Here is a 26,841-nt window from a genome sequence, read left to right as displayed (position 1 = left end):
TTCCTTTCAACCTGAATAGCAGCTTTTAGGAGGGTGGTTTACAGCACTGGGGTGTGGGTGTGTGTTTAGAATAACCCCCCCTTCCCATGTGTGATGCAGTCCTCATCCCTATGGGGTTTCCCTATGGTTACTGTTTAAGTAACAACAACAAAATATTGTCTAGTTGGCCCCAACATTAGAGGAACAAAATTAAGAATATTATTTGTCAAGGACCAAAAAATGGGTTTGGTAAATAGCTGGGAGTGCACTGGTGTTTTGTATTTAAATCACAGTACTTCTGTGGAGCACCACAGGTTTCATACCAAACATATACAAACCTTGCCCATTAAATCAGGTCTAGATCATCTATAGGCAGGCATTCGCAAAACAGAGAACAAATTTCTATCATGGTTTTGACTTTCACCCATGAGGCAGTGTGTCAGCATGCTGTGCAATAAATTATCATTTTTAGGGAATATAAGTTTTCTTAGGGTTCAGATTTGTTACTATAATCTACCTATATATTGTATATTACAATTGCTATTCTCCTTACTTGCTTTAGCCATGCGGCTTTCCCCACCAGAAAGTAGGAATCCAGCTCTTTTTTTATATATATAATATTTTATTTGGATTTTTCAAACATGAATGCAAAAATAAAAAACAGTATAACATATATCATAACATCTTTGGACTTCCTCGCGCCTCCCGCTCCCATTTGCATCATTGCCAATTCTTGCCAGCAATTTATCATCTTGTTTACACTCTTATGTCAAATTCATTTAAATATAATCTATAAATTCTCCAAAAGGTTTATAATTTTTCCTATTTGAGGTAGGAATCCAGCTCTTAGAGTGCCCCCTGTCGGATAATTTGCAGAACACATGCCCAGGGATTCTGAGCTTGAAACTTAAATGGAAAAACAATATTGCATATAACCCATACATTTTGCTTAACAGTTTACATGGGGTGAAGCCTTTGCAGATGATCCAGGGTGGGTTCAGTCCCGAAGTCACAGTCCAGTGGAGTCCTCAAAACAACCAATCAGTGGTCCATCAAGGAAGAAAGATGAACAGATGTAGAGTCTCTGCCTTGCTGCCCTTTTCCTTGATTGATACATCTGGGTTTGTTCCAGCAAACCCAGCTCAAGCAGCTCTCTGCTTGACGAGGCATGTGGTCCTCACCTGCCCTGAGCTTAATCGGGCTGAGTGACCACAAACCTCCTCCCAGACCTAACAAGCCCCATGATCTCCACCTGGTCCACTAGTGAGCTGGGCTGTGTTTCCTTGCCTGCCTCAAACTCCTAGAATGAACCTCCTGCTGTTCCTGACACCTCAGAGCCTGCAGTGTCTGCAGAGATGGGACTACCTCTGGTTCGGATGAAGTGCCCCCTTCCCCTGATGTCCTGTGAGTACCTCCTAAGCCCCCAACCTCCCCTTCCCCATCTTCAGCCTGTCCTGATGTGTACTAATCAGAGCTATCCACCTCGCCGGGATCCTCTTCCCCTTTCTTGGTTGGTTGCCAGTTTATGGCAGCCAGCAGGCCTAGTACCTGAAGCCAGGTCCCTGTAGAACATGTCCAGTTTGTGTACATGACCAAGCCATGAATTGTGAAAAATGTGTGTATATATTTGAATATGCCCTTATGTGTTGCTTGGCTTTAATTGGACAGGGCAAGTAGTCACAGCTGGATTCAAGACACCATCATGGTGTGTGGCAGTGGCTGTATGAGTTTTCAATCTTTCTTTGTGGTGCAAGGAGCTCTTCTGAGAGGGGCAGAGGGAGGCAAGCAAGGTGGACATAGACACTGGCCAGGACCCTTCCTTGTGTCCCTCACTCGTGGCTATAGTTCTCCAAGTCTGTCCTTAGACCAAATGATGCCCTAGGAAAGGAGTCTCTTTGATTCTTCCTCCATTTTTTTTAAACTGAATTTTTTAAGGCTAACTGGGAATACAAGTAACTCACAACTTAGGTGCATTCAGCTTTATGTGCTGGGCCATTTTTTATTTTGATTTAAAGGGGCAGGTGTCCAGAAAAATGAGACTTTGGCAATCCCACCCAACATTGAACCTGATGTGTTTGGGCTTTACGTGATTTTGGCTTTACTTGCTATCCATGCATTGTAGCCCCTGCGCCAGCTAAGAGTCACCTGTACTTTATTTTGAATTTGTAATTCATTTCACAATTATGATTGACGGCTTATATGCATGATTCATCTCTGTCATAGTGTAAATTTGCATGTACTGATCTGATTGCTTAAATTTGCACCATATGTTTGAATGGACATTGGAGTTACACATTTCCCCCCATGAACAGTTTAAAAGCTGGCCACTGAAACAATTTGTTGTAGCTGTATAAAACTGCCCCTATATGCCCCAACTGGAATTGAACTATCAAAAATGGAAGAATGGCTACATACGTACCATAGGTTTACAGCTCTCAACTTCCCACCAAAGAAGCCTAAGAACCGTAGTTCGGTAAGCGTACTGGGAATTATAGTTCTGCGGTGGGTAAACTACAATTCCCAAGATTCTTGTCATGTGCTTTAAATGTGGTGTGTGTGTGTGCAGCCAGTTACCTGTAGCTGGAGAGGGGGGGGGGTGATACCCAGCATCAGTTATTGTCCCAAAGGACCCATGGAAATTAGTGGTTAATCTGAATGTGATTCAGTTGGCTCAGTTTTTAAAGTGTCAGATTAGTTAATAACATCATTTGCAACTGTTGCTTGTCTTGCTCAAGAGGAGTGAGATGGCCGCTCTCCCAAACTGTGATATCTATATGCGGTGTACAGCTACAGGAAACAGTTTCCCCCATTTTTATGTGTGCGTCATCTTTGTGACTTCAAAGAGCCAGGAGAAGCTGATGACTTCTGCATTAGTGTGTTTAGCAGTCCATTTACCTTCCATCCCTCATTGTTCCCTTTCACAACCTAATAAGGGGAAAATGGGGGTGTAAATAAATAACAAAAAGAGAGGTTCCACAATCGGGCCTGTTGTGGTTGTAATGCTCCTTTGAAAGGAAGCTGTCTGGGGTGTGAATAGAGCAGCTCCTGGCAGGCAGGAGCAAGGGAATTAAATGACTTGGCATTGGGCAGTGGCAGCCAGCAGGGTGCATGTGGTCTGGTGAAGGGACAAATGATAGTTAATCTGGCCCCTTGAAGATCTAATTGAGAGGACATTGTTTAACTCTTTACCCGTAACTAAACTGAAACCTGAAAAGCCTTCGGACACATCTGGCTGCTACCCCACTTCAAAAGCTTAATAGCTAAATAGTGGATCTAAGCCTGGACAGAAAGCCAAGATTTGACGAAGTGAACACAATGCACTTTACCCTCATATGCAGATTAACCGTCTTGCAAGGTTATTATGTGCTGGAACTTCGGTGCTGCGTTTTGATATCGGCCAGTATTTTGCAAGATCGGCATCGCTGCAGGGTAATTGAGTTGTGTGGCCTAATGCTAATTGCCCACTTCTGGATTCTTCACTAGATTTGCGGATGGGAGAGAAAGCGTCCTCATGCAGGGCTTCACAGACTTTATTAAGGGTTCTGCCCGTTGTACTTTGGCCTTGCTCAGAACCTGTTTTGTCTGTGACACCCTGTGACCTGGAAATCACCCGTCGATTTAACGCTTTGTGTAGCTTTGTTTCTGGGTGCTCACTTCTGACAGGGTGGCGACCTAATCACCAGCTTCCCATGACCTAGTCACCGTATGAGATTTACTGGCTTGGAATCTAATTTCTTGGAAGCTGTACCCAAATAATGGGATATGCATGTGGCGGGGTATGCTCTGTGAAAAGAGTACCTACCTATTGGGCAAGGATTATATCTACTCGGAAGTTCCACCGGAAAGCCTATGGTTCTTAAATCTTTAGTGCAATATTTTTAACCATTTTACATATTTATATATTTAAACATCTCTGGAGACATTTTAAATAAACTTTTAAATAATGGCTTAAACAAAGCTCATACCTTATGAAATGAGGTTAAGTAGTGTGTGTTGCAATTAACCTTACTCCAAAACAAAAAAGGGTCCACATGCAGTGTTTCATAGGTTCACAGCAAAGCAGGGCATATTAATTTAGGCTTAAAGGGAAGGTGGCTGTCCACTGTCTAACCTGTATTTAAAGTCAAAAGAAAAACTTTTGTTGCCATCTAAACCACAACTATAACTGTGCTGGAAACCAATATTCTTTTTAAAGCGTCAATGAATGAAAAGAACAGTGTACAATCAATAGAATAAAGTGTATCATTGTGGAACAAGGGACAGTCTCCTCAGAAGCTTGTTATATCCCTTTTTTGGGGGAAGAAATTAAAACAGGGTCGAGAAGACCTTTGGCCCTGGACTCTAGCTCCTATCAGCCCCAGCCAGCCAGCACTGCCTGGGATAGCTCAGTTGGTAGAGCATGAGACTCTTAATCTCAGGGTCTTGGGTTTGAGCCCCGCATTGGGCAAAAGACTCCTGCATTGCAGGGGGTTGGACTAGATGACTGCCAAGGTCCCTTCCAACTTTACAATTCGGTGATCTCTAGGAATGGCCAGGGATAACAAGAGTTGTGATCCAACATTTGGAGGGCTGTGTAAGATTATTGAACTGCGGGTGTTTTGTTCTATTAACATTCTGTAATGGCAAGGCATGATTGTTGCGCACACTGATAGCTGCTATATGCAATGTTTCTCTGTGCTGAGCTGTGGTACCCAATCGAAAAGCTGAGCTGTGTGTGTACTCAGACCCCTGACATCATTTATTCTCTGTTGAGGGGACAACCCAATCTACCCTTTTGTTTCAGCCCTGGATCTTCATCACAGAATAACTTTGGGACACTTATTTCTTCCCAATGGATTGAGCCAACATTTTGTAGTATGTGTGTGATGTTGAAAGCGATTGATGAGAGCTTGGTATATGTGTATGACCTTGATGAGAACCTCATCCATGTGTAAATTACCAAACAAGAGCTGTTCCAAGTTTCTGAAGATGTTTACACGGAGAGTGCAAAAAAACTTGTGCCTACATGACTCATGCATAATCTTTGTCAGCTCTTTCTTGCGGTCCTGAATATCGTTCAGAGTTTTGGCTGTCCTAGGTTGAATAGTGCTAGAAGTCAAAAAGAATTTCAGCAGTAAAGAAATGGCCAGGGAATCATTCAATGTATGTTTGAGGAAAGTGCATGGAGTAGCTCAAACCAAACAATTTCATCTGCATCTTTTAAAAGCATTCTATCCTGGACAACTACAAATGCTACTTCAGTAAGAGAAGCTGGTGAAGTTTAATTTACACGGTTACCACATTACCCACCTTAATGTATTTGGGGGCCATGCTGTGGTCACATCTAAACAGGATGCATATATTACATCTAAGGATACAAACGTGTATAATATGGCAGGCTTTCATGGGCCAATGTTGGTGGGACAGAGGATAAATAAAAAGTTCCAGTTGTATGACAAGTAAAATAAAACTAGCTAGATAGTATGGAGGTAAGACTTATTGTTCACAGCCTCATTTGATCCCCCAAAGAACAAAGACAAAGGGTAAACTATGATGTAAAGTTTATATACAAGAATATAAGGTTTATCTGGAATATTTACAAGGTTTGTTAAAGTAATATTTTACAACTCTTTCAGAATAACCACTACTTATATTACAGTTAGACTAAGGAAAGGTTTAATTTGTGAAGGCAGTAGTACCAAAATAGCACAAAAAGAAACCTTCCTAAAATGTGCATTGAGTCAGTTTAAAACTGTTAACAGGTTTGTATAAAATACTGTGTGCAAATGGTTAATATGCCTTTATTAACGCAGTTCCTGCATAAGTAGCACATGTGACAATCATACTTTCCCTATAGTGAATAAAAATAGGGGACATGTTTATCTTGGGTAAAATGTGGTCCAATATTCAAGGTCAAAATGAAACAGAATGCCCACAATTCAACACGGATTTATAGTGCAATCCTAGGCATGTTTACAGAAGTAAGCCCCACTAAGTTCAAACTCCAGGATTGAAACTTTAAGCTATGCGCAAGCCCACCGAACTCAGAGGACTTAAAGCAATCATTTTAACTCTGTGTTGAATTGTAGCCCCAAATGGAAAAGTGTCTAAGTGGCATTCCTAGCTCTCCTCTGCCTCAGAAAGTGACTTGACATCGTTGTCAGATTCCCTTTCAAATAGACCAGAAAGTAGCCATATCTGGGCTTTACTATCTTCTGAAGATCTATCACAAGAAAGAAAGGGCAACATCATTTCATGGAGCCCTTTTTGCACCGCATCAAAACTGAACCTGACCAACTGGACTTGATGATTAACAAAACTAACGTGTAATATAACCTATACAGAAATGTTAGCCGCATTGAAGGACTGTTCAAAATGGAAAAAACCAAAACAAAAGATTAAAAAAATTAAAGTCACATTTTGCACCGATGCAAATAGCTAGCTCTAAGCAAGATACTTTAATACAATCATAAAAAGTATTCATGTTTCTGGTTTTTTTTTTTTGTAATGAGAGTTTTACTATATGTACAAAATTGGGGAGGGGAGGTTCCCCTTTCCTCTCCCTTCTCCCCCACCCCAAAGAAAGAAAGAAACGACGTTTCGTCTCCCACCCACGCCTGCTGTGCTTTGCAGTGGAAGCCAGGAGGTGCAAGGCGCTTGGAAGAATTTGAGGCTGGTGACTAGGCAGGGCCAAACGTGGCAAGCAATTAGCACTGCAGTTTGCGAATGCTGCGCGAGAACCTCTTGAATGCTCGCTGACCTTTTTGCCATCGCTTGACAGAGGTGATCACCAGCTCGCCAGCCATCCGCTGTCCCATCACTAAGTAGGGTGCGTTTATATCGTTCATCTCGTCACAGGTACACTGCAGGCCACCTTTGAGCCAAAGCACCGTTTTCTTCAGATCCCTTTCTGTCACCCCATTCAGCTTGTAGATGGTTTTGCTCTTTGTTTCCGGAGTGATCTTGGTGTCCCCATTGATGTAGGTGATCTCCTTCACTTTTATCTTCAGGGCTAATAGGGATAACGGGGAGCGGGGAGGGGGGAACGTTGAAAGGAAGAAAGAGAGCGAGAGAGCGAGGTTTTTCCCATTAGTGCAGATAAAGAGAACCTGGGGAGGGAGGTCTTCTATTGCTAATTAAACTGTCAGGGGCTGACAGAACGGACAGCAGGTGGCTCCATTTCTAAAGCCACCAAGGGCATGCAAGTCATTTCAGTTTGAATCAACCTTGGGGTGTGTTTCTTTCTTTCTCTTTTAAACAAAACTTTTCTAAGTGGGCCTTTTTTCTCCAGCTTTTCTCTCTCTCTCTTTCTCTCTCGTTTGCAAACACAGGAGGAGGGGGTGGGGAAACCAAGCCCCCCATTTTTGTACATTAATTATGCATTAAGGTTTCAACTTGGCACAATGTCTTCTCACCAAAGCTGCTTGGGTGTGTGGGGGGAGAGGCCTACGATTCGTAGGGAATCTGATCGCGACTGTTGCCGAGATCTCGAGGCTTAATTTACGAGGTTAGAAAGATTCTTAGGTAAACCTGTAAGGAACTGACATTGCTTGCGTACTGTATGCAAAAGAACAGGCCAAGAAGAGGAAGAGAATTGGTTTAACAGCTGCATTTGATTTGGAAAAATAACTGGAAGGAGGCGGGAGGAACACAAGGCTCATTAAGAAACCTACACAGCATGCTTCACACACAGACAAAAAAAGCCACCAAGAAAATGTTTATCTGAATATCTCATACTGGATGTGCCACATGAAAACTTAAAAGACTAGTTACACAAGCAGTAAGTCACTGTCTTTGCAATTCCCTTCTGATAAGAATATTATCCCTGTAAATTCCACCACAAATACTTTCCCAGCTCTAATCTGATAAAATTATAGCATGTGTTTATAATAATAAACTTTATTTCTATGCCAACTATTTTCTCATACGTTATCTGCCTCACTCAAGAGGCCTTTCCAATTACCAGCCCAGAAATGTTTATGTCTTGTAAGGATATGCCACCCATCTCACCTCAGTACTGCCATTCTCAATCTGCTTCCGCCAAAGCAGTTCATGGCATGCTGGGTTTTCTGAAGAAACTTTAAAAAAAGAACAACTCTGGAATGCAAAGGCTTTGCCGTGACTCTTGGGGGTGGACGTTAAGATCTGTAAAGCACTTTGCATGTCAGAAATGCCATAAAGATCAGGTGGTTTGGAAACAAATGAGGACGAACCTCAGCCCCCTCTCACATCTTTTCAGCTTTCTCACCGCCCAATAATCCAAGTCAGGAGGAATCCCTTTCTGACTTCGTTCCCATCAGACTGGGTGCTCAGCATTCCCTCCCTCCCTCTCCATGAGAAGATGGGAACTGGAGAGGATAAAGCCTGATGCTCTCAGATTCACAGCAGGACAGGAGTTCAGCCTCCCCTCCCATTCACCCCCCTCCCCCTGCAGAAGGATCAGAAGGGAAACAGAATGGAGCCAAGGTCCTCAGCACAGCTCTGCTGCCTGGGTCTACTTTGAAAGGCTCCCAGTTGCATCCATCCATGAGTATCGGTGTAGCACACAAGCAACGGTCAGCAAAGTGTATGCGGAATATACTTTAAAATTTTATGATGCTGTGATTCTCCAGCATTACTGCAGATGATTTTTAAAATACACAAATATTTTATGTGTTTAGAAAAGTTGCTGCGATCTGTCATATTCAACGATGACCAGGCTATGGGGCCTAGGGTGTGACTATACAGATGAAGATGCAGCAATAGTACAACAAAGGTAGAAGCCACGGAAAATCAATCTGATCTCTATTGACTGCCATGGGACAAAGAATATTATGCAAAATGTAAAAGGAGTGGAGGAGGAGGAGTTTCTACCTTAATAGGGGCCCCACTACTTTCTCCCACATAAGAGAATGTCTGCCAGTTGCTCCTATGTAAGGAAGGAGGAAAATGAGGGACATGGTAGGGATAGATCTATCCACTGCTGCTGATGCTGAATGCTTGACTGCTACCAATAGGGACCTTACGCAGTTTGTCTTCCTCCATAGCTTTCAATAACAGATGCTGACACTACAAAGGTACTATAAGCCACACTGACATGTACCTTGTTTATAAGAAGTGAAACTTCTTTGCCATGTTTATTCAGAGGCAGAACTCTAAACAACTTGGAAGCTTGCTCTCCTATTGTACTTATCCTAACTGGCTTTGATTGTCCCATTGCTAATACCAATGCCTGAATCTACTTGATTCTGAAGAAAGCTAAATGCCGGTTCTGTATGTGTCTTGCAAAACTGCTTGGTTATCATGGCAGACAGTACAACAACTCTTCCCCATTTTTAATTAGAGTGACTTTAAACAATAACAACAACAACTTACCAAAGTCATTTTTGCAGAGGTTTTCCACAATCTCATTGTCATCCTCATTCTTGCTTTTGCAGGCATCACAAACTTTTGGTGCTAGAATGAAATATATTTAAAGAAAGAAAAGAAATCTTCAGCAGAGATGTTCAAAAGAGAACAGCAGGTGGCGTTTGGAAACAAAGTATACTCCTTATATATCTATATATACAGCTGTGGCCGCCAGATTCTGCCTTATTCTTGAACCAGTTCCATAAATCAGCTCCCAAACCCATAAAGTTGTGATCCAGCGCTGAATATCTGGTGAGTAAGCCACACTGAACACAGTGGGACTTACTTCCAAGCAAAGCAATACATAGGATTGCTCTGCACATCAGCTGCGTTGAACCAACTTTAAGGCAAGAGGGAAGACCCTGTGAAATACAAAGGAAAAAACAGCAGAAAGCAAGATGTATAGCCCTCAATGCCTTTGTCAGAAGCTACAGGGACAGCTTATAGTGTATTCTGAGCTTAAAAGAGTAAAAGCATTTTGTTTTAGTTTAGAAATAATAATAGCTGAAAGAAAACTAAACAGTCATGCTAAAGAAATATCTTGCAAATTCAGTGGGAAGGCTCAATGGGATATTGAAAAGGCAATGGATGTGAAGGAGATTAAAGCTTTCTCTCTCCCCCCCCCCCCCAAACCACCCTTAGGCTCTCCCAGGAGGAAAAGAAATCAATGCCTTGATGGGGGGCATTGAGTGGAGGAAAGGAGAGTGACAATACAATACACAAGGTTTCCCTGATGGGTTTGCTTCAGAAATATGCCCTCTTCTTTTCTCTCCTTTATTTAAAAACTTGGGAAAGTGTCACCCCCCTTCCCCCCCCCCCAGCTAATTAAAACCATCTAAACTGTGGCTGAAAGCATTTGATTTATTTAAAATGAGAAGACATGACTTTGACACTCTTTGCATTTGATTCCTTTATCAACAAATTTATTTAGTATGTTCCCTCTCCATATTCTTATCAGTAGGGGTGGGTGAGAGAACAAAATGCAAACCTCCACAACAGTTTAAAACCATGCTAGCCAGTTTAAATAGGACAACCTGAGCAGCAGGACATCCAGCTAAGTCATATTTAGATGAGACTCATTGCAATCAATAAGCTTACTTAAGCCTGTTTCAATGGGTTTGCTCTGAGCATGGGCTTATAGGTTGAATATGATGTTTGATATTACAGTTACAGAGTACTGTGACTAATGCAACTTGTGAGTAAGCCCACTCATTAAATGAAATTTACTTCCATGCGAACATGGCCTGGACTACTAAGAGTCCACTGAAGTTCATCATGTCTAAGACTGTAATCCTATAAGCATGCTTACTATGCGATTTATGGGGCTTTCTCTGAAGGAACAAATCTGCAGTTGTACATTTGAAAAAACCTGTTTGCACCCTGACAATTACACACTAAGCATACTATAAGCTTAACAGTGGAATTCTATACCCACTTACCTGGGAGCAAGCCCCACTGAACTCAAAGTCATTTATTTCTGAGTATACATATTTAAGATCCCACTGTAAGTCTCAATGAATTCAGCTTGGCTTCATTCTTATTAACTGTGCTTAGGACTGCACTGAGCATTTCAGACCTTGGAAAATTGTAAACCTGTGGCGTTTGCTTTGTTAAACTGTAGTTTTCTGGAGTAAGGGGCATCCACTGAATCATTGTTTGGTGCTGTGATTGTCTGAAAACATCTGAGGTTCTGGAGTGATCAAAGCATATCTATAGTAGAACCCTGGATGTTGAAAAGTAACAGAGTTCCATTGTGCTATAGGAGGCTCTGATTCTTCCCTTCCAAAAAAGATGCCATTTATTAAAGCTGAGATATTTGATAAGAAGAGGGCTTTTATTATGTGGCTTTGCTACTTTTGATACCTTCTTCCTTAAAAAAAAGGGGAGGGCAAGCAATTCACCCCTAAACATTCTTATCCATCCAGGGGAGTCTACTGACATCAATGGCACTTACTTTGGGGTAATCCTCAGGTTGGCAGCTTAAGCCTGCAATCTAATTCATGCTCACCTGGGCAAAAACCCAAGTCAACGCCCTGCGATTTGTCCCCAAGTAAGTCAGGCTGCTTGGTTGCAGTCCCTGGGCACATTCACTTCGGAGTAATGCCACTGAACTCAACGGAATTACTTCCAATTATGCACTTCAAGGGGTAGCCAATCCTTCCCTCCCAGAGAGACTTTCGAAGCATTCCTCTGCACGGTTATTAACTCAGTAAGTCCCCCTGCTTTCAGTGGCGCTTATCCCCTAGGAAATGTGACCAGGAGCCCATTGGAAATGCCCACGACCGCCGTTGGGAATCTGCTTCCCGCAGGCGTGCCTAGTGCGCGCTCCCCATCGCGCAAGCTCCGTCCGTGCGCTCGCCCTGCTCGCAATGCTGGTGCCCGCAGGCGCCCTCTTACCTTCTCTGGGAGTCGGCAAGACGTGCTCGCTGCTGGCCGGCGGGATGCACAGGTCGTTGTCCTGCGGGAAGCGGCTACAGTCCAGCATGTCCGGCCACGGGAAGCCGAAGGCGGACATGACGGGCGCGCAGCTGTCCTTGACTTGCTCGCACAGCGAGTGGCAGGGCTGGATGGTCTCGTCCAGGTCGTCGATGCAGACGGGCGCGAAGAGCGAGCAGAGGAACTTGCGCGTGTCCGGGTGGCACTGCTTCTGCACCAGCGGGATCCAGGCGCCCGCTTGCTCCAGCACCTCCTGCATGGTCTCGTGGCCCAGCAGGTTGGGCAGCCGCATGTTGGGGTACTCGATGCCGCGGCACAGCTGCAGCGACGTCGGGATGGGCTTGCAGTTGGAGCGCTTGTAGGAGAACTCGGGCTGCCCGAACAGGAAGAGACCCCGCGCCGAGCCGATGCAAGGCGTGGCGAGCGCCAGCAGGCACAGGAAAAGGGCGCGACGCTGCATCGCGGGTCCGGGGAGAGGAATCTGGAGGCTGCAGGGGGGGGGCTGCTTTCAAAAGGGTCCGCTCTTCTGGGGATCCAGGAGGCTGGGGCGGGGCGGGTATCCGAAGGCTGCAAAACGGCAGAAAGAGAGAAAGAGAGAGGGGTGCAGAGGAGGGAAGAGCGCGCGCGCAAAGCTCAGCTTCCCGCAGGCTGCATGCAGCTTTTGCAAAGCGCTCCTTGCCCGCGCCGACGGCCACACTGACCCCAGACGCGAAGCGCAGCGGAGCTTTCTGGCAGTTTTCTTATGCAAATCGAGAGGGGCCCGTTGGGCGGAGCCGTCTGACAATCTGCCGGCAGGGATTGGCCGCGACTAGCTGGGGGGGTCGTTTCCCCCCCCCCCAATGGTCTCTCCCCTTGTGGTTGGTCTTTCTGGCGATAAAACTCGCAGAAAATGTTTCGGGACGCGCGTGCGTGCGTTTAAACTAAGGCGAGCTGAACTGGTTTCATGAGGCGGAATGGCAAATGCCCTTCCCAAGATAAACTGTTTCAGTGGAAAACCTGAAAAGTTTATTTTTCAAAAACAGCCACCACCACCGTTACCTAAAAGTAATTTGCAGTATCTGAATGACCTGCTTCCATTATTCACCCACTATTTGGAAGGAGCCTAAATTGGAGGCTGTTATTACTACATCCTAGAGCAGCACATTATGCAGTTTAACTATGTGGCCTGTGGAGAAGTATCTCTTTTTGTCTGCCCAGAATCCTCCAATATTTAACTTCATGGGATGACTTGGTTTCTAGTATTACTAGAAAGGCAGAAAAGCACATTCCCCCACTTTTCCCACACCATGACATAAAGGTATTTTCCTTTCCAGCAGATTTTTATATTTCTCCCAAACTCTATGCAGGTTCTTCCTAAGGATATGATTCATAAAACTTTTATAAATTTTCGCCTTCCCATACCAAAGGCATGCATGCGTAGCTTAAGTTTTTTACATTTGATTAGTGCATGCGTAAAGACTTGTGGTCTAAACCACAGAGCCTAGGGCTTGCCGATCAGAAGGTCGGCGGTTCGAATCCCCGTGACAGGGTGAGCTCCCATTGTTTGGACACTGCTCGTGCCAACCTAGCAGTTCGAAAGCACATCAAAGTGTAAGTAGATAAATAGGTACCGCTCTGGCGGGAAGGTAAAAGATGTTTCTGTGCACTGCTCTGGTTCGTCAGAAGCAGCTTAGTCATGCAACTAAAAATGAAATCTGTTGTTAAATAAAACACATCTAAGCAACAAACGGGAAGCGGGTGGTGCTTGGGTTAAACCACAGAGCCTAGGACTTGCTGATCAGAAGGTTGGCAGTTCAAATCCCTGTGATGGGGTGAGCTCCCGTTGTTCGGTCCCTGCTCCTGCCAACCTAGAAGTTTGAAAGCACATCAAAGTGCAAGTAGATTAACAGGTCTCTGGCGGGAAGGTAAACAGCGTTTCTGTGCGCTGCTTTGGTTTGCCAGAAGTGGCTTAGTCATGCTGGCCACATGACCCGGAAGCTGAACGCCGCCTCCCTCGGCTAATAAAGCGAGATGAGCGCCGCAACCCCAGAGTCGGCCACGACTGGACCTAATGGTCAGGGGTCCCTTTACCTTTACCTAAGCAGCAAACAAGTTGCCAGATCAATTTTGCATCTCTCTTTCTCCCTTTCTGTTTCCTGCTATATCTCTCCGGTTCTCTTTTTCTCACAACAATGAAGATAAGAAATTCTTTGTTAAGAAATAGACCAAGCTAAGGGTTAAGTTGGGGGCACCTGCCCTTTAACATATTTGCCCCTTTGCAGAGATACTAAGGAGGGTTTGATATCAAATGACATTTTCTAGTAAAGGGATTTCACAAGTTCTGCTTTATTAGGATGGCTTCAAGATTTCTTTTTTCTTGATTCCACGAAATGATTCTAAGAATAGGATTAGATTTTGCACAAGGCTCCAGTTTCCCTTTTTAAAACTGGTATTGCGTTTCAGCCTTTCTAAGTGAAATTGTGTTTCAGGACCATCAATTTTAAAGAACAGGACAGGAGCAATAGCACACCAGTATATAAAGCTTTTCTAAAAGGTAGCTTAGCTTTAGACCAGAAGGACCATTCATATTGCTCAAAGGTTCCTGTGTACACAGATGAGGACACTGTGTTTGGTACTATGCAGAATGTTTGCAAATAAATGTGCTGTTATATATGTCTGACTTTTAGTGGTGGGCTCATACAAAATAACTAACATATGCAAAAGGCATAATGCCAGCTCCCACAGGTCATGGAGCTGGCATTACAAATACCCTTATTCTGTTCCAGATGTGATTAGTGCTGTAATAGGACAGCATGACCCACGAACTGGCTTTTGGGGAATAGGCTGCACAGACTGCATCCAAGGGCTGCCTTCTCCTAGCCCAACCTGTGCTCCATAATGTCATCTCTTCTAGCACCCCCCTCCCATCTCTACCTCACTCTTGCACATGAGAAAGGGAACTGGTGACAGCAGTTCTGTGAGGTAATAAATGTTTTATACTGCCCATGAAACATATTTCTAAAGCCAAATATGAACACCCCTCACCCCCAAATACATGTCAGCTTCTTACCTTACAGAATTGTCACCACATTCCTGTATACAATGGCACCTTGATTGTCAAACTTAATCCGTTCTGGGAGTCCATTCGACTCCTTGAACCATTTGAAAACCAAGACGCGACTTCTGATTGGCTGCAGGAGCTTTCTGCACTCAAGCAGAAGCCACGGAAGCCGCGTCAGAAGTTCGGCTTCCAAAAAACGTTCGCAAACTGGAACACTTACTTTTGGGTTTGCGGCATTCAGGAGCCGATTTGTTCGGGAGCCAAGCCGTTCAACAACCAAGGTACCATTGTACTATGGAGTATCACATAATAGATTATCATAGAGTAGGCAAAAGAGAGTGGACCAACAACCTGGATGGCTTTCAAAGAGGATTATATAAATTCATGGAGGATAAGTCTATTGATGGCTACTTGCCATGATGGCTATGCTACGTCTTCATAGTCAGAGACAGTAATACTTCTGAATACCAGTTCTTAAAAACTGCCAGAGGGGAGAATGTTGTGGCATTTGGGTCCTGCTAGTGGGTTTCCCACAGGCATCTGGTTGAAACCTGTGAAAACAGGCTGCTGGACTAGTTGGGCCATTGGCCTGATCCAGCCGCCCTTCTTGTGTTCTTATGCTCAGATCCACACCATACATTAAAAGCACATTCAACGCACATGGCTTTCCCCAAAGTATCCTGGGAAGCTTGTTAAGGGTGTTGGAAACTGTAACTCTGTTGGGGGGGGGCAGCAGCGTGGGACCACAGGATTGGGTTGAGAGCCCAGAGAGCAGCAACATGGATGCCACAGGTATCCATATTGTAGGACAAGATGGAAAGGGCTTGTGAAGAGAAGGGAGGTCTCTGCCAAGTGATTCCTTCCCCAGCAAGTCCTTCCTGTCTTCCTTCTCCTCCGTGGCTTGACCCAGCTCTCCTCTCCTTCTGCTCCACGCGCTCACTCCAATAAAGAGCCATCGTTTCACGCTTAATTGGGAATGAAGCTAATGAGATATTTATGGCCCTTGGCTGCATTTTCCCACGTACTGAATATGCTAGAGGACACTCCATCCTCAAGAGCCCTTCTTGGCTTGGCCAAAGGAGCTCTGGGAGGCCCTAACCCCTATGAAGCACAGCAAGGCATTGCTCCTATGGTTTGCCTAGTGCTGACTTTTAGAGGATAACAAGCAACCAGTTTGTCTGCATTCCCCTTTCTGTTAGGAGGACCTTTTCCTCACATGATTCTCATTAGATGTTCCATAATGCCTTGGATTCCTTGACAGAAAAAAGTTGGGATATAAATGTAATAAATAATACACACACCATATTGCTCGCCCGATCATCAAATCATTTATTTAGCTTGCAATCATTGGACTAAGTCCCATTGAGTTCAATCAACGTGGCTTTGTACTCTTTGTGAACAGTTAGGGTTGCAGCTGTTGGAGACATTAATCCAAAATCCATAGAAGAGTAGAATATTTATTAGGGCCAATCAATAGTGAGCAAGTCTTCAAGTTCCCTAGAACTCCTCATCAGGCTAGGATGTGGGGAGAGAGAAACAGATGGCTTGGTACTATTTTGTGACATTTTGGTACAATTTTCCGTGGCACCCTACTGTTGACTTTGGAATGTTTCACTATGAACCAACACAACTGTCTGTTGTTTGTTAAGCATGGTATATGAATATGATACTTAGTTGCCTGACTGAATAAAAATGCGAGTTACCTGGTCTTAATTTAACCTAAGGTTGCCATCATAGCTCTCTTTAAAAACCAAGATGTGTTCTGACCATCCTTGAACATGCTCCTGTATGGACAGGGTAACAATGCAGTGTGTGAGCCAGGCAATCGTGGATACAGCCTGCAGCAATTTTAAACACTGAGCAGCACCAGGAAGCCATAGCAACCTGGCTGATGCATTTCAGTCTCTGGTAAGCATGGGACTTCCAGCCAGCCTATGGTGAGATGAGTAGGAAAGGGAAGTGTTGGCAGTTATTCACAGATCAGTTGGAGCTGAGCACAAAAATGTGGTTCTGCAGCATAATGTTGCATTTTTTGTGTGTGCTTGCTTTTCTTTGACTGGTGATTTAAGATCTGGGTAGGCTTGCATTTAAGCACACTTTGATGCAATGATTGTTTCCTGCTTCTTGAGAGCAAAACATTACAGGCCTTTTCTCAGCAGTTACTTTTACGTAGAAGGCAATGACTCGACCATAGACTTCTTAAATGTAAGCAAACCAGTTTGCAGCTTCTGCTATAGCCATCATTGTCCAAAGTGCTGATATTTACAAGGCTGCTGATTTCTTCATTCAAGAGTCAGATTCTTACATTCAGTTCTATTGCATTTACCCTTTCACCTCCCTCCCATAATTTCCACGCTCCCTCTGCTTCTGAAGAACCAGTAATTTATTGCTCCAGTGATCTGTTGTGACCCCATGAGGTCCCTTTAAACAGAGACTCTCTCTAATTGCACACAGTCCAAACTGCTGAATGAAAATGTGCACAAATGAGGCTTAGAAACCGCTGAAGTGTCTGCAAGGTCCCCTCTCCATTGTCTGGAAGCCATGGGGAATAGGGGTCACTGGCTTAGTTGGTTTTCCACCCTAGTGGAAATTTATTGCTATCAGATAAGAAAGCAAAGTCAATACAGAAAGGGCCAGTAGCAGCAGAATTAGGTTTTTTTCAATGGAAAGCTGCATTGAAAAAAGAAATACACACACAGGAAAACACACAAGTTTTCTGTTTGGGCTTCTTGAACAAACTATGATTGTGTAAGTGCCTTTCACTGGAATCCACTCAACAATTTCAAATGAGACTTTCTTGGATGTTTTAGAACATGAGCAAGCACTCGCAGGCTGGGTATTTCCATGTGAGTTGATTAATGTGGACACTTCAGCCTTTGCCCTTCATTACACTGACCCGTGGTTTTAAACTGAATGTATTAGGGGAATTTTAAAATGAGCACAAAACAGAACAAAGCCTTACAACATAATGACCGTTAAAGCTGCCTTATTATGACTTTACAAGAGTCCATAATCTCTTAAGCTGCTGTAAATTTGTAAAGGTGGCATACATAGTTAAGCCACTATAAACCCTTAAACTAACGTAAGCATGAAGTCATTTTTGGGCCCGCAGGGCAACATAAATCAGCAACAGAACAATCCTATCTGTGCTACTCAGAAGTAAGTCCCACTGTGTTTAAGGAGAGTTACTCCTAGGAGGTAGGCAAGCATAGGATTGCATCCTAAAATACATTAATCATAGAATGCTAGAGTTGGAGGAGACCCCAAGGGTCATCTAGTCCAGCCCCCTGCAATGCAGGAATCTCAGCTAAAGTATCCATGACAGATGGCCATCCAAACTCTGCTTAGAAAGCTCCAAGGAAGGAGAGTCCACAACCTCAGGAGGGAGACCGTTCCACTGTCAAAAGTCAGAAAGTTAGGTCAAACTCCTTTCTTGTAACTTGAATCCTACCCTCCAGAGTGGGAAATCATTAAGCTAATGCATTTTTTAAAAGGCTCCTTAGAATGGGGGGGGGGGGGATGAGGTGAGAATCTTTAGAAGCAGTGGCGTAGCGGGGTGCAGGGGGGTCAGCCGCACCAGGCGCAACATTTTTGGGGGGGCGCGCTCGCACTCGCAGCTCTCTGCCCCTACCTGGCTCACTCACTCTCTCACTGCAGTGCTGGCTGTGCAAATCCGATCCGAGCTGCCGGGTCACCGCTCACTGTGGAGCGGGAGGGTGCCAGGCGTGCGTTGCGGTGCGGAGTGGAGAGAGAGCGAGGGAGGGACTATCTGGGGGAGGGACAGTGCAGCGGCCGCCCAGCGCAGCGCTGAGCGCGGGAGAGAACCACACCCAACCAGCCCAGGCAGCAGCAAGAAGAAGCTGGCAGCGGCGGCAGGTTAGGGGTTAGGGGCGCAAATTACTTGCCTTGCCCCGGGTAAGGGGGCTCAAATTACTTGCCTTGCCCCGGGTGCTGACAACCCACGCTACGCCGCTGTGTAGAAGTCCAGTCATGTTGTTATTATTATTTATTGCATTTATATTCCCCCCCCCAAGGAGCTCAATGTGGGGTACACGGCTCCCCACCCCTCCTTTAATCCCCACAACAACCCTGTGAGGTAGGTTAGCCATTGACTTGCCCAAGGTCATCCAGTGAGCTTCATGGCCAGGTGTGGTTTTAACCCTGGTCTCCCAGGTCCACTTCAACCACTACACCACATATTACATGCTCCACCACACTGTTACATGCAGTGTCCATTGGCACTGCTAGGGCAAAAGACAAGGGAATCCAATGTGGATCTAGAGACAATGATAAAAAGGTAAAGGGTAAAGGGACCCCTGACCATTAGTTCCAGTCATGACTGACTCTGGGGTTGCGGTGTTCATCTCGCTTTATTGGCCAAGGGAGCCGGCGTACAGCTTCCAGGTCATGTGGCCAGCATGACTAAGCCGCTTCTGGCGAACCAGAGCAGCGCACGGAAATGCCGTTTACCTTCCCGCCGGAGCGGTACCTATTTATCTACTTGCACTTTGACGTGCTTTCGAACTGCTAGGTTGGCAGGAGCTGGGACCGAGCAACAGGAGCTCACCCTGTTGCGGGGATTCGAACCGCCGACCTTCTGATCGGCAAATCCTGGGCTCTGTGGTTTAACCCACAGCGCCACCCGCATCCCTTAGAGACAATGATAGTTGGAGCCAATTCTAGTTTTGTCCCATCATCCTCCCTGCTGAGTTCTACAAGAGCAACACTGAAACAGAGGAAGAGGAAGCTGTCAGCCAGGGCAGTGGCATAGCGTGGGTTGTCAGCACCTGGGGCAAGGCAAGTAATTTGCGCCCTCTAACCCGTGGATTTTAGCAGGGGGCAGAGAGCTGCGATTGCGAGCGTGCCCCCCACCCAGATGTTGCGCCCGGTGCGGCCGGCCCCCCCTGCACCCCCCACGCTACGCCACTGAGCCAGGGTCACCTTGTGAACTTGCCTGTAAGAAGGCAGGCAGATGGGAGCTGACTGGAATTGGCAGGGCAGTGTCCCGTTTGACTTAATAGGCCACCCTTCACTGGTTCCTTATAAATGCACACCTTGTGCTTCACAGAACCATAAGCTGCTAATGGCACAGAGTCCCATCCGTCAGGAAACATTTGTTGTTTACCGCTTCCTGTGTGCAGTCAAGCTTAGTAATGACTTCATCAGCTTCTTTAGGTGCCTACAAATTGACTTGGATCTTATTAAGGATTGTCTATGTAAATATTATCCCGCTGTGAGCTGTAATGGGAAAAGAACTTCCACGACTCTATGGAGCATTTAGCAGAGATGCTTCACTTGCATCTCACTTGTTCTTCACAAAAAGGAAATGTGGACCCAATCCAGAATGTGGTAGTCCTGTGTTTTCCAGAGAGGAAGTAGATCCTCCCTTTCCTATGGTGGGCAGATGTGTGGTGCAAAGAGGTGGAGAAGGCACTATTCTCTGCATGGATTCACGTGAACAGGGAGTTTGGAAGTTGACATGTATCCTCTTTAAAGGGCAAGTCATCCTCTGCCTTCCTCCCCACTTTGCCTTTTAATTTGGGGCCAATTCAGGTAAAGGTCACTTACAACCTTTTGGTCAATTAAGCAAAATGAGAGGTTATGAAGCAAAATATTTTTCATAACAGTAGCTGTTAAATATATCTTCATAAAAAGCACAGCAATCTTAATTGTATTTACTAGGGAGTAAACCCCATTGGCAAGGACACGGGTGGCGCTGTGGGTTAAACCACAGAGCCTAGGACTTGCCGATCAGAAGGTTGGCGGTTGCTTGGTCCCTGCTCCTGCCAACCTAGCAGTTCAAAAGCACATCAAAGTGCAAGTTGCTAAATAGGTACCGCTCCAGCGGGAAGGTAAACGGCGTTTCCATGTGCTGCTCTGGTTCTCCAGAAGCGGCTTAGTCATGCTGGCCACATGACCCGGAAGCTGTATGCTTGGCCAATAAAGCGAGACAAGCGCCACAACCCCAGAGTCGGTCACGACTGGACCTAATGGTCAGGGGCCCCTTTACCTTTAAACCCCATTGGCAAGATTTCTAGGGTTTGGGGAACAATATTTGCATACCCTCTAACATTTCTCCGATGAAAATAGGGACATCCCATTCCATAATGATAATTTCACTATTTATACCCCACAAATCTTACTGGGCTGCCCCAGCCACTCTGGGCAGCTTCCAACATTTATAATAACATAATAAAACATAAAACATAAAAAAACACTTCCCTATGCAGGATTGTCTATACAGATGACTCAGGGGTCGGATAACTCCATACCCTCCAACATTTCTCCAATGAAATTAGGGACATCCTAAGGAAAAGTGGGACATTCTGGGTTCAAAACAGAAACTGGGACAGCTTCTTTAAATCAGGGGTGTCCCTGGAAAAGGTCTGTATTTAGGGTCAAGTGAATAATACTTGCTCTCATGTCTATTATTACTGAAAGAGCAGAAATGAATTACTTTTCTTACAAATTCTCTTAGTATACTTTTTATGTGCTGCACGTTTACATTTTAATTCATTTTAGCTCTACTCGCACAAAAGCAAACTTTCCCAGCTTCTCTGGACAACAGTGAATGTGATGTACATCTAGTTTTGTAGTACAGATGTTTCCTAACAGTACAATCTCAGGGCGGTGAGAAAAGGAATGGTGGTTTAATGTTTTGCTGCTTTGCAGTTCTTGCTCTGAGTCCAGTCTTCAACATTCCTTTTTTCCCTTCCCACATTTTCCAGGAGGAGGAAGGGGTTTACACATGCTCAGAAACACACCTACGTTTGCCCTGGTGGGGTGGCATGTCAGGAGACTGGGAAGGCTTAGGGTCATTCTTGGTGCACCACAGAATGCCTCCACCTTGGCCCTACCAATGTCAGAGTTCCAGTGTGGGTTGGACCTGGGCATCAGGGGAGCTGCCAGCATTGGAGAGGAAGGCTCCAGCATCAGATCTCCCTTTCTTACAATGGAGCTGTCTCTCCAGCATTGGAGAGATAGAGCTGATATATCCTATGGCTTCTGTGACACTCTCCCAAATATCACAGTATTGCACCATTAGTGTTTTATTTGAACACTGCTTCTCCACACATCCACGGTTCAGGACCACAATACCTCAAGGACCGCCTCTTTCCATATGAACCTACCCAGACCCTGAGATCATCTTCTGAGGCCCTTCTTCGTGTGCTTCCCCCTTGAGGGGTCCGGAGGGTGGCAACACGAAAAGGGCCTTCTTTGCAGTGACTCCCCGCCTGTGGAATGCTCTCCCCAGGGAAATATGTCTGGTGCCTTCATTATACACCTTTAGGCACCAGGCAAAAATGTCCCTTTTTAACCAGGCCTTTGGTTGATTTGATTGACATCCTATGCCCCTTTAAAATGTGGCGTTATTGGGTGGTTTTTATTTTGATTATGTATTTTGTGGTTTTTAAATTTTGATTTTATTCTGTAAACCGCCCTGAGACTTCTGGGTATAGGTCAATATATACATTCATTAAATAATAGGAATAATAAGTTTTTCCTCCTTTTTTGTTTTCTCATCAGCTTCAACCTTTTTTCTCCCACCTCAGCTCTGATTTGATAAAAAAAAGTGCTCCCAAAAATCCCTTATACTGCAACCCTGGCAAAGATTATGCGGCAGGGTCAAGCAATTCAGCACACAGATGCAAATTTGCAAGGTTTTCACAACTTTTCTGCTTGCTTATGAGAAACTCATAAGTCTTTCTTCTTTCCTGTTTCGCCACCTTGGGAAAAAAAGCCAGTTCAGGACAAGTAATTGGCCACTCTTCACATATGGAAAAGCTAGCTAAAGTTATGTTATTACTTTAATCAAATTAAAGGTATTGCATATGAATAAAATGAAAGGCATTTCCTAAAGGTTTTACAGTTTCCTCCAACCAGCCAGGAACTAGAGCTAGTGTTTAATGCAGAAAGAAACTCATATGGGCGAGCATCGGCATAGAATGAACACACACACCAATTACTACTCAAATAATTGTGGTTTAGTTTGTCTTTCACTCTTTGTAATCTGTCACTTTGTGACAAGGTTCTTTGTGTAGTTAGATCAGGGTGAAAGTATCAATGGGCCTTACAGAGATTTTGGGAGATCACCACTAAGTGTTATTCAAAAGGCCTTGGGCAGAAATAATTAAGATGAAAGAACAATTCAATCTGTTTGTTTAAATGTTCTGTGGGAACCAGAAAGGCTAAAGAGGATAATAGATTTCTGGTTATGAAGAAACATAAGTCTTTATTGTTTGAAACAGGAAAGCTGATTGCAGCCAATCACTCCTTCTCTGTGTAGTAGGCAGAGAATTATACACAGGCAAAGTTCTTCTTAGTTAAACTTTGTGGCCTTAATCTCTGGAATTCCTGCTTCATTGTCCTTAAAAGTAACAACAACACAAATACTTAAAACAGTATAGCCTGTATTTAAGGCAATTGGTAAAATGCTGCTTTTTACTCAGTTAACAGACTAAGTTGAAGAAAAAATGATTTGTTTGAGATTTTTTTGCATAGCATTTCTTCATCTCCTTCTATGCTTGGTATGTTAAATGCCACCTTCCTTAATGCACAAAAGGGCATTGGTCCTTGAGCAATAATGGCCCCTCCTAAAGAAGGGGAAAATAATGTAGAAGAAATCACAGTTCCATTGGAAAGCTGCTTTAAACCAAACTCTGTATGTCCCAATGGGCCAGAGAAATCCGACCACGATGTGTCTGCCAGGGGACAGGTATGCCAATGTGCCCAGGATGCAAAACAAACAAATAGCTGCATCCCCACTGCTCCTGGTTAAGATGGGGATGTGTGCAGGGGAGAAGGAGATGAGCCCAAAGAAAAGGAAAAAAGGTAAGTAAATGAAGTGAGTTTTAAAAATAAATATTTTTGCATGATCATTCTCCCCTCCTTCATGGGAATTTTAAGAGGAAAGCCGAAAACATGGCCACATTGTGGATAGACAGTGGATACTATGCCAACACCCACAGAAAACATTTTTAAAGGGGTGGCAGCCTGTGTTACACGGCATCACATTGCCCTTCATTGCTAGGTATCGGTACTCCCTGGAGGTGGTTGTTTCAAAGTCCAGAGGTCCCTGGCCTGGCCTGGCCAGACCACAATGATGATAATTCTTAAGGAGGCTGCCAGTAGAGGCAGGACTCCTGTGACACTGTAACCTGGAACTGTGTTGACAGGGAGTTGTTTGGTCTACCAAGCAGCTTTTTGTGGTCTTTCCATCCCCAAGCTACCCAGTCCAAATCATGCAATGGCCATCATAATGGTGACCAGCCTGGCATGTGGAGCTGCTTCATGACTCCTTCTGACATCCCCTCTTTTTCGGCTAATTGTGCTCAGCCCCAACCCCTGCTTCTCCCTCCAATTACAACTGCCTTCTGCAGCTCCTAGGCAGTTCCCACCCTCATTCCCCAGTGCAATCACTTTCACATCTTTCTGACCCATCACTCTCCCCCCCCCACCTTAGAGATTGGCTCCATCCCTCCCAGCCCCCCTGTCAGTGCCCCATGGCCAAATCCCCTTTCCCATTCCCTGAAGGGACTATGCTTCATGCCTGGCAATGATGTTTCACAGCAGGGGATGTGGCCCAAACCAAGCCTTTTAATGTGCCGTCGGTTTGAATGGAAGGGATTCAAGGCTAATCCACACAATTTAGACCACATGGCTTCTTCCAAATAATCCCAGGAACTGAGGTTTGTTAAGGGTGCTGGGACCCTGTAGCTCTCTGAGGGTCAAATGACAGTTCCCATGATTCTTTTGGGGAGAAGTCATGTGCTTTAAATGTATGGTGTGGATCTGCCTACTACACTGCACCACCATAAAGAAAGAGGGAGATAAAATACAATCCTACACATGCTTGCTCAAAACTGTGTCCCACTCTGTTCAGTGATGTTTACTTCCTATTGAGGTAATTTAGGATTGTAGCTTAATTTGGCCTGGATTGTATCCTGTGTTTTAGACAGCAGCCTTAGCCACATACAGTTCAATGCTTTCATCTCATAAACTGACTTTGCACTTTTCTCAGGCTTGCACTATCTGGTTTCCAGCCACTCTTTGTGCAAATAACCTGATAGGTTAGGAAAGAATAACATTGCAAAAATGGTGATCGGTCTTCAGAGCATGACTAGCCTTGAAGAGACTCTCAGCACAGGGATGTTTCATGAATTAGACATTCAGACTCATCAAAGTTTTGTTTCCTTTGTGCTACAGGGTCCAAAAACTTATTCAAAGTGTGGTCTTGATAACGCTTTAGGGATTGTGTCAAAAATTTTAAAAATGCAGACACACAGAGAGATATGTATAGGATACTCACAGAAGTAAAAGCCTTGGAGAAATCAATGAAAACCACAACCAAGGGCAGATGCTTGTCCGGTTCTTCTTCAAATAATCATATTACACAGTGGATGAATTCCTGCCTGCTTCTTTCCTTTAGAGAACCCACTTGACACATTTCTCAAAAGTAACACAATAAACACAGCATTATGCTTTAATATAAATACATCCAACAGTATCTTAATATAAACTGTAAGAGGCTACACACTGGAATTCAAACCAATTGTATGAACATATTTAAGAAATAAAGTAACTACGGTAAGTCAACACATCTTTCTTTCTTTCTTTCTTTCTTTCTTTCTTTCTTTCTTTCTTTCTTTCTTTCTGATGCATTTTGTTGTTTCCAAATAGAAAATAAAAGCATGGGCCCTTGAAAGACAACTAGGTCACTGTTTTTTCCTTTGTTTGTTTGAAGACCGCTTTCCCCTCCAAAAACAGTTTATGAAACTTTCATCAAAAGGCTCCCCACCCCTGTTATGGAACATAACAATTATGTTAATTATACTCTTAACATTCTTCTTCATATTCTTCTAGTGATTTCTGTATCCGAGCAGACTGTTTTCTTCATTATTTTGTTGCCTTTTAGTGCCTTCAGATACTCTGATTCCAGTCTTATCATTCCATCCTATCTAAAACAAGGAAAATGTTTCCTGTAAGGTGAATAAATAGCTATACAGGTTCATCCAAAGAAAATGTTTAGTGAAGAAACTAAGAAGTCTAGATCTGTTGCTGTTCAATAATGACAAGGTGTGATGTTTAAATATGTAGTTGTGGGGAGGGAAGGCGAATGTGATGATAGTTTTGTGTAAATCAGAGATAAGGAACCTGTGGCCTTCCAGATGTTGTTGGACTGATCACCCCTGAACATTAGTTCCCTTCCCCACACCCAACTGCAGGGTTGGACAACATAGTAGCCTCCAGATGTTGCTGTTTGCCAGTCCAGCCAGCATATCCAATGGGAACTGTAGACCAACCACATCTGGAAAGAACCACATTGGCTACCTCTGCCCTGCATTGAATTAATTGCATATTCTTTCTCTGTTTACCTCCAATTCTTGGGCTGGCTGGGACTGATGGGATCTGAAGTCCAAGAAAATCTGGAGGGCCACAGTTTCCCCAACCATCCTGTCAGGGAACTGCCATCAGTGCCGGAGGGAGAGAGCAAAATCCAGAGGGATTCCAGAGAGCATCCCGGGATTGGGAGAGGCAGCCCATCTTCTGGGGAAGAGAATCAGCGTAGCACCAGCGGAGAAGGGGGGCAGATGGGGGAAGCGGCGAGGCGGTCCCATGACTCCTTGCCGGGGACCAGCAGGGAGAGTAGAGGTCCTCCGCTGCCTACGCCCTCCTTGCACAGAAGGCTTTCGTGCAGAGAGAGTAGGAGGAGACTAGGCGTCAAAGAGCTTCTTTGTTGGAAGAAGTTTAAGAAACGCCCACTGACGGATTCTGCCAGCGATTGAGACAGCCATGGGTGAGTGGCTGTCCGGACAGAAAAGGTTCACTCAGGCAATACACCCAGGTGTTTGCACCGGCTTACGCACGAGCAACCCCTAGAACCATTACACATCCCTAACGTAAATAATGTCCTCATAGTCTCCATATATGTGGGTTTGGGTTTTTTTAAAGAGATGGACTAGAGAGATGAAAAATAAGGGAATGACCTCTTGGTGGCGCTTGTGCACAAATATAACTTA

At 44.6% G+C, this 26,841-nt stretch overlaps 1 protein-coding gene and 1 long non-coding RNA gene across 2 annotated transcripts in view; one reads left to right on the top strand and one right to left on the bottom strand.

The window, feature by feature from the left end:
• The window catches only part of LOC309349499, an 85,564-nt gene that overhangs the window by 1,634 nt on the left and 57,089 nt on the right, over nt 1-26,841 (top strand). The window contains exon 2 of the long non-coding RNA XR_014159976.1: nt 936-1,383. This is a non-coding gene — a long non-coding RNA (uncharacterized lncRNA). The remainder of the gene's footprint in view (nt 1-935; nt 1,384-26,841) is intronic.
• SFRP2 (secreted frizzled related protein 2) lies at nt 5,508-12,503 on the bottom strand. Its single transcript, XM_081875483.1, has 3 exons — nt 11,743-12,503; nt 9,313-9,393; nt 5,508-6,970 (listed from the first exon to the last, which is right to left on the bottom strand). The coding sequence occupies exons 1-3, from the start codon at nt 12,239-12,241 to the stop codon at nt 6,666-6,668; spliced, it is 885 nt and encodes a 294-aa protein (XP_081731609.1). The 5' UTR covers nt 12,242-12,503; the 3' UTR covers nt 5,508-6,665.

Source organism: Podarcis erhardii, assembly GCF_964252035.2.
Source record: "Podarcis erhardii genome assembly, chromosome: 9".
In the NCBI taxonomy this organism is placed as follows: domain Eukaryota; kingdom Metazoa; phylum Chordata; class Lepidosauria; order Squamata; family Lacertidae; genus Podarcis; species Podarcis erhardii.
Note: the sequence above shows the minus strand (reverse complement) of the source record. Positions and strands in the feature narration are given on the sequence as shown.